This window comes from Osmia lignaria, chromosome 2, assembly GCF_051020975.1.
Source record: "Osmia lignaria lignaria isolate PbOS001 chromosome 2, iyOsmLign1, whole genome shotgun sequence".
Classification (NCBI taxonomy): Eukaryota; Metazoa; Arthropoda; class Insecta; order Hymenoptera; family Megachilidae; genus Osmia; species Osmia lignaria.
In genome coordinates, this window is record NC_135033.1 from 9,958,723 (window position 1) to 9,966,319 (window position 7,597).

At 27.7% G+C, this 7,597-nt stretch overlaps 2 protein-coding genes across 3 annotated transcripts; both read left to right on the top strand.

Annotated features, from left to right (window-relative positions):
* The first annotated feature begins 91 nt into the window (after positions 1-91).
* On the top strand, positions 92-4,881 carry LOC117608455 (putative ATP-dependent RNA helicase DHX57). Of its 2 annotated transcripts, XM_034333612.2 has the most exons (12): positions 92-313; positions 409-541; positions 630-814; positions 889-1,346; positions 1,426-1,949; positions 2,012-2,319; positions 2,382-2,871; positions 2,938-3,320; positions 3,394-3,515; positions 3,589-3,908; positions 3,980-4,594; positions 4,673-4,881. In XM_034333612.2, the coding sequence occupies exons 1-12, from the start codon at positions 246-248 to the stop codon at positions 4,814-4,816; spliced, it is 3,750 nt and encodes a 1,249-aa protein (XP_034189503.2). In that variant the 5' UTR covers positions 92-245; the 3' UTR covers positions 4,817-4,881. The 2 variants fall into 2 exon arrangements, with proteins under 2 accessions (XP_034189503.2, XP_034189505.2); XM_034333614.2 differs by lacking the exon at positions 92-313 and having other exon boundaries at positions 655-814.
* Positions 4,882-5,046: 165 nt separating this feature from the next.
* Positions 5,047-7,545, top strand: LOC117608458 (uncharacterized). The gene is made up of 6 exons (XM_034333618.2): positions 5,047-5,784; positions 5,861-6,116; positions 6,178-6,304; positions 6,369-6,637; positions 6,716-6,861; positions 6,926-7,545. Exons 1-6 carry the CDS (start codon positions 5,391-5,393, stop codon positions 7,432-7,434), a joined length of 1,701 nt encoding a protein of 566 aa, XP_034189509.2. The 5' UTR covers positions 5,047-5,390; the 3' UTR covers positions 7,435-7,545.
* Positions 7,546-7,597: the final 52 nt, after the last annotated feature.

Below are 7,597 nucleotides of genomic sequence, written 5' to 3' on the forward strand. Positions count from 1 at the left end.
TAATATTATTTCTTGAAATAGCAAAACATATATAAATAATTAGATTTTGACACCTTAATCAACTAGTTATTTTATGTGTAATTAGGAATTTAATAAACAGAAACGGATTCTTTCAATTATTTCTATCTGTCATTGTTACACATTTAACATTTCTTAACCTCGACGTTTTATAAATAACAGAGGAAGTGTATAAAACTATTCTTACATTTATTTATATACAGTAAGTTTATATTGAATATTAAAAAATGGATCATACTACTATTCAATTAATGGAAGATATTACATTAGAAGGAAATTTGGAGAAAGATGTCACGTGAGTCTAGAATTGTTCATCAATGAAGTATCCTATATGTTCCAATTAGTTTATAATAAAAATTGATATTAATCAAATCTATGTGCATTTAACAGATCAGGAAGAAATAAAGAAAAAAGTAATAATTTCCATGGTTCAGATAAATTTAAAGTTGAAATGCAAACTTTAAGAATGTCAGAAGAATCTGAGCGACAACTTTTTGATACTTTGAAACATATTTATGGTTCGGTATGTACATTGCATAATTCTTTTAAATGTATTTCTATGTATTTTTCTGTAAAACATATTATGGGAAAACAATATAACTTTTGAATAGAGTTTTAAACTTTCCAATGCGTCAGAATTTGAAGATAAGAAATCAAACTTAAGCAAACAATATTGGATGGAAAGAGGTAACTTAGTTATTAAAGAAATAGTTGATTATTCTTCTAAGGATGATAAACCTAATACTCAAAAACAAATCGTTAGACAATTTGCTACATCTAAACTTACAAGTTATGGGTAAGTAGTAAATAATAAAAATAAGTTCTTAATAATTATAATGTACATTATAAATATTGTTATTTTATTTTTAGTTTTCATCAGTCACATTGTGTTGAAGCATTAATGCATGCAGAAGATGATGTGGGAAAATCTTTAGAGATTTTATTTTATAAATATTATGGGCTTGAAAATATTCCAAAGAATAAGATACTTGATGATATTGATGTCACAGATTTATTAGAAAAGCAACAGGAAGAAAAAGAAGCACTTGAATCTATTTATGGAGATATGTTTATTGAAGTAATAAGAAATCAGATTTGGATAGTAAATGTTGAATTGGACTATTTAGTGAGAAATGATGAAATAGAAAAGGAAATCAGAACGGTCAAACAACAACCAAAGAAAGAAAAAGAGAAAGAAGTTTGTAAATTTTTTCTTCGTAAGACATGCAGATTTGGTAATAAATGTAGATTTTCGCATCAGCAACCACAAGCATTAAAAATGGAAAAGGAACATCCATATTTTACTTTGGAAATAAGATTTCCTGAAGGTATAAATCACTTAAATCAATTAATTACAATACTTTAAATATTTTATTTTACAAAATACTGTTATTAATATGTTAATAGGTTGTAAATATCCATATGAACCACCATATTTCTATTTTTATAAAGAGATTGGTACATTTCCTAGTATAAAATGCTTAAGAATAGCAAGAAGATTGTACGACGAAGCATTATCGTTATCCGCAGATGGAACTCCTTCTATCTTTTCAGTAATATCTCTTCTGGAGAATGAATACGAAATAAAAGAATATTTAGAAGAAAATAAAGAACAGTTTCTAGATCAAAGCGAATTACTGTTTCCAAAGCAATTGGAAAATGAAAATATTGTACATGAGGTTACACACCATGAATTAGGTTCTATTAGTAGAAAAAATAGAGATAACATTACATGGGAAGAGACATTAAAAAAAGATGATATTATCCAAGAAAGTTTTAAAGAAAGACAAACAAACCACAGATACAAAAAAATGCAAGAAATCCGAAAAACACTGCCTGCTTGGTCTAAAATGGATAACATTTTAGAAGTGATATATAAAAATCAGGTTACTATAATTTCAGGTGAAACAGGATGTGGTAAAAGTACACAGGTAATCAGGATATTATGAATTTAATTAATCTTGTATTGAACTTACATTGTATAATTTTTTAGGTACCACAATTTTTATTAGACAATTGGATTCTTAATAGATCGAAGTCTAAAGAACATATTAATATAATATGTACACAACCTCGAAGAATAAGCGCAGTAGGAGTTGCTGAAAGAGTTGCATCAGAAAGAGATGAACAAATAGGTGACACGATAGGATATCAAATTCGATTAGAGAGCAAAATTTCCAGCAAAACGAGATTAACATTTTGTACAATTGGAATTTTGTTACAAAGATTATCTGTTAATCCAGAATTATCCGATGTGACACATATTATTGTAGACGAAGTTCATGAAAGAAGTGCAGAAAGGTAAGTTATTTATTATACCACTTCATTTATTCTTTACTCAAATATTATTATTTTTTATCTAGTGACTTCCTACTGATGCTTCTAAAGGAATTATTATCTAAAAATTCGAATTTAAAAGTAATACTCATGAGTGCAACGCTTAAACCAGAGATCTTTTCTTCATACTTCAAAGAAGCTCCTATTTTACACATTCCAGGAAAAACATTTCCTGTAGAGCAAATTTTTTTGGAAGATGTATTTGAAAAAATAAATTATATACTTGAGGAAAATTCAAAATTTACACGTAAAATTAGAGGTGACTGGATGCAACTGCAAACAGATTTAGAAATTGCAGAAATTGAAGGTCCTACTGCTCCTGCACCCAGAGAATTCGTTCAGGATGAAAGTTTATCATTAATACAGATTGTCTCTAGATATTATGATTACAACAAACAAACGCATAAAAATTTATATGTTATGGATCATGATAGAATAAATTTTGAACTTATAGAGGCAACATTAGAATGGATTATTTTTGGAGACCATAATTATCCAAAAACAGGTTCCATTTTAGTAAGTATACTTTCCTAAGTATACAAATTATATGTACATCTGTTATATGAACTATTATAATTTTAGGTATTTTTACCTGGATTTGCTGAAATTATTTCATTAAAAGATTTGTTGAACGAGAATCAGCAACTTTCACCAAAAACTGGAAAATTTATTGTTATACCATTACATTCATCTTTGTCAAATGAGGAGCAAAATTTAGTTTTTAAAAAAACTGGAAATGTTAGAAAAATTGTGCTAAGCACTAATTTAGCTGAGACATCTATTACTATAGATGATTGTGTATTTGTAATTGATAGTGGGAAAATGAAGGAGACTAGATTCAATTCAAATCAAAACATAGAAAGTTTAGAAACATGCTGGGTATCGCGAGCAAATGCAGTACAAAGAAAAGGTCGTGCTGGCCGTGTAATGCCCGGAATTTGTATTCATTTATATACTTCGTACAGGTATTACTGAATGCATTACATTCTGTGGTAATAAACAAGTAAGTGTTCTATTAAAAATGTTTTATTTTACCAGATTTAAGTACCAGTTTACAGCCCAATCAGTACCTGAAATATTAAGGATTCCGTTAGAACCTTTATTACTACGTATCCAACTTTTACATAAAGGGAAAAAAGTAGACTTTCACAAAATTTTAGGTAATAACGATAATTATTTCATTTTTTTATGCTTTTATATACAGTTTAATTATCATTATTATTGTATTTGCAGGTAAAATGATAGAGCCATTAACAACTGAAAGTATTTCTAATGCAATCAAACGTTTACAAGATGTTGGTGCATTTAATTCTGAATATACATTGACACCATTAGGCCATCACCTTGCGATGCTGCCTGTAAATATACGGATTGGGAAATTAATATTATTTGGAGCAATATTTTGTTGCCTAGATTCTGCACTTACTATTGCAGCTTATTTATCTTATAAAAATCCATTTAATATACCATTTGATAAAAGACACAAAATTGAAATTAAAGAAGAATTTATTACAGCTAATTCTGATCAATTAACTATTCTTAAGGCTTATAAGGTAAACATATATGTGTAAATATTTATTATAACATGGAAAAGATATTTATATTTATCCTATTCATTTAACAGAAATGGTTGGAATCATGTTCACGCAGTAATAATGCAGGACAAGTTTTTGCTAATGAAAATTATTTATCTGTGCGTACATTGCATACTTTGGCAGATATGAAGTATCAATTCTTAGAATTATTAGTTTCGCTTGGATTTATTCCTATTGATTTACCTAAACGGCAGCCGAACATCGATAAAATTTTGGAAATTACTGGATATGAACTTAATGTCAACAATGACAATTATAAACTTCTACAAGGTTTACTTTGTGCAGCTCTTTATCCTAATGTAGTTAAAGTTTTTACTCCGGAAAAATCCTTTCAAGTACAATCTGTTGGAGCAGTACCAATGCAGCCAAAGCCTAAGGAACTTAGATTCCAAACTAAAAATGATGGTTTTGTCAATATTCATCCATCTTCTGTCAACTTCCATGTTGGTCATTTCCCTAGTCCATATCTAGTATTTCAAGAAAAAATGAAGACAAGCAAAGTATTTATTAAAGAAGTTTCAATGGTACCACTTTTACCATTAATTTTATTTTCTGGCTATGAGTTAAATGTAGAGCTACATAATGGAATATTTATTGTGTCATTAGAAGATGGTTGGATTTTACTCAGCGTTGAATCACATAGGGTAAGAATATTAATATTAAACAAAAATGCAAATGAAATATTTTATTTACATTTCAAATATTATTTTTATCTTATTCAGGTGGCCCAACTTTTACAAAGAGTAAGAATGGAATTGTCTAAATTATTGGAACAAAAGATGAAAGATCCTCTTTTAAATCTTTTAAATTATCAAAATGGAAAAAAAATTATACAGACAATTGTTAATGTAATAACAAGAGAATAGAATGTAATATATTATAAATGTATTTAATACTAATTATGTGCTTATAAAAAAAATGTTGTGATTATGGTATTATTCTGCAGAAGTAAGTGTACAGTATAATTAAAATTATTAGACAATATAAACAAATTTCTAAGTATAAACTTAAATAAATATATGAATCTATATAGTTTTTACTATACAAAAGTATTTCTTCTACAAAATTATTACACAATTAGATACACATTTCATATAATTTAATTAGATGAATTAAAAAGAGAATAATGAATTAGAAAATCAAAATATTTACTATTTTGTTATAATATTTAAATATAGTTTATGTTTAATATTTAAAAATAGTTTCTCAAAATAAATGGAACGCTTCAGTCAGCGACATGAAGTCGTATTCGAATAGGTATGTATACACGTGGTTGCTTCTAATGAATGTGTTTCTGTAAGGTTTATAAGTTTACTTAGGAGAAATACATTGTTCTGTAGAGTTTCTAATATCATTATGTTTTAGTATGAAATTTCTTTTTACAAATTGTTATTATTGAATTTAATACTTGAAATTAAACGAAAATTATATAGAATTACAATGGATCTAGATGAGGTTATAGTTGAGAAAATAATAAATAATAAAAGTTTAAGTGACAAATCATCTAAGGAAATATTAAACATTGAAAAAGGTAATAGTACATCAAATGTTACTGAAACACTCTCATCAGCAGAACAAGTAAACATTGAAAATTGTGTTTCTGAAATAAGTCAAATCACAAGTAATTGTGAAGTAGTTTTACTTGATGAAAATGTTGTAAGTAAACAAAATAGTAATGAAAAAAGTGATACAAATAAACAACAAGAAATCATTGAACTCTTAAATGTAACTCAAAGTGAAAAACATGTTCAGAATAAGAATTATCCTTTACTGAAAAGTCCAAGTATCAAAGACAACGATGTTTGCATTGTGTATGAAAACAATGCAGTCAAAAGTAAGTGTATAAAATGTATTTTCTTATATCATTTAGAACTGTAATTTTTAATTAAAATACATTATATTTTTAACAGCAAATGATAAGGTATCTTCTCTTAATAGTATTGCTGTGGAATATAATAATTCAGATTCAGAAATAGAAGATATTTCTGATACACATGAAAATAATCAAAATGTGTCCTTAAAAGGGACACAGATGCAAACTTACAGACAAAACAAAGAAATTTTGTTTAGTGAAAACAGTGATTATGAAGATGATTCTACTAGTAGCAGTAGTTCTTCAATATCAATTCAATTAGATGAATCAGACAGTGATGACAATACAAATAAGTAAGTTACCTTATAATTTTTTATGTAATGAAACCAAGGAGTAACTTCTTAAAATTCGTAGAAAAGGTGAAAAAAATAAAACAAAAGGACAGAAGAGTAATGAAATGAAGAGTGAATTTGATGATTTACCACCAATTGAAGAATTACAAATTAGTGTACCTGAAGTATTATGCGATCCATTAGGCGAGGTATTTATTAATTATAAATTAACAAACAAATAAATTAATGTAGTAAAACAAATAAAAATTTCAGGTTGCATGGATGGTTGAACAGTTAGTAGTTGTAAAACCAAAAGCTGGTAAACCAACATTAAATTTAGACACAGTCTTATTTGTTGAAAGGGGGCAAAGAGCTTTAGGTAAAATATTTGATGTTTTTGGACAAGTGAGCGAGCCTCATTATTGTGTGCGGTTCAATAATTCTGAACACATAGAAAAATGTGATATTAAAGTGGGAATGACTGTTTATTATTGTCCTAATACCGAATATACTTCTTTGGTATTTTTGCATGAAATAATGAAGTAAGTCTAAATAACGATCTTCTTTTTATTTTAACATATAATAAACCGAATGGACTTTATGACATATAATCATTACAGAATTAAAGGTATTGATGCAAATGCAGATGAACCGCCAGAATTTTCAGATGATGAAGAAGAACGAGCGTATTATGAAAAATTAAAGGCAAAACAAACGAATAATTCGAATGAAACTGATATTCCACTTAAACGTAAACGTACTTCAAGTAAGTTGCCTGTGTAGCAGCACATATATTTAATTACAAATTTACATAATATTTATATTTTTAGATCCTACTACTGGGTGGCAATCAAATCATCCATGGAGCAGAAATACACAAAAAAATAGAAAAGGATATTACCCACGAGGAGAGTGCCAACAATTTCCTTTTCCTCATGCTGCAAATCAGTCTCAAAATCTGTGGTCACATTATCAGAATTGGCCACAAAATGTACATTCAGAGAATAACGAACAGTATGGATATGGAACATCTTCGATGCAATCAATGCAATATGTGAATAGCATGAATCAAAACTTTTATAGTTCGCATAATTATTATAACGAAGACGATACAACGGCACCTTTAAATCCTAGAATACCTTTTAATGTACCTCCAAGAATTTCTCCAGGATATTTATCATTTCAAAATCGTCCAAATTCATCTTCAAATGTAAGATTTCAAAATTCAAATATGCCTTGGCAGTCTCAGATTCCTATGAGAATGAGAATGCCATGGGTACCTTTACCACCACCACCGCCACCACCTCCTCCACCAACAACAACACAAGATATGAATTAAATATTCATATTGTTACAATTTATTTTGTAAAAGTACGTATATAAAAATAATTTTGTACTTTTATTTATCTTGTACTATATAGATAAATGTACAAATATTATTCAATGAATAAAATACAAATAATTATATGTATAAATTATTAAATCATTCGATTTACTGATTA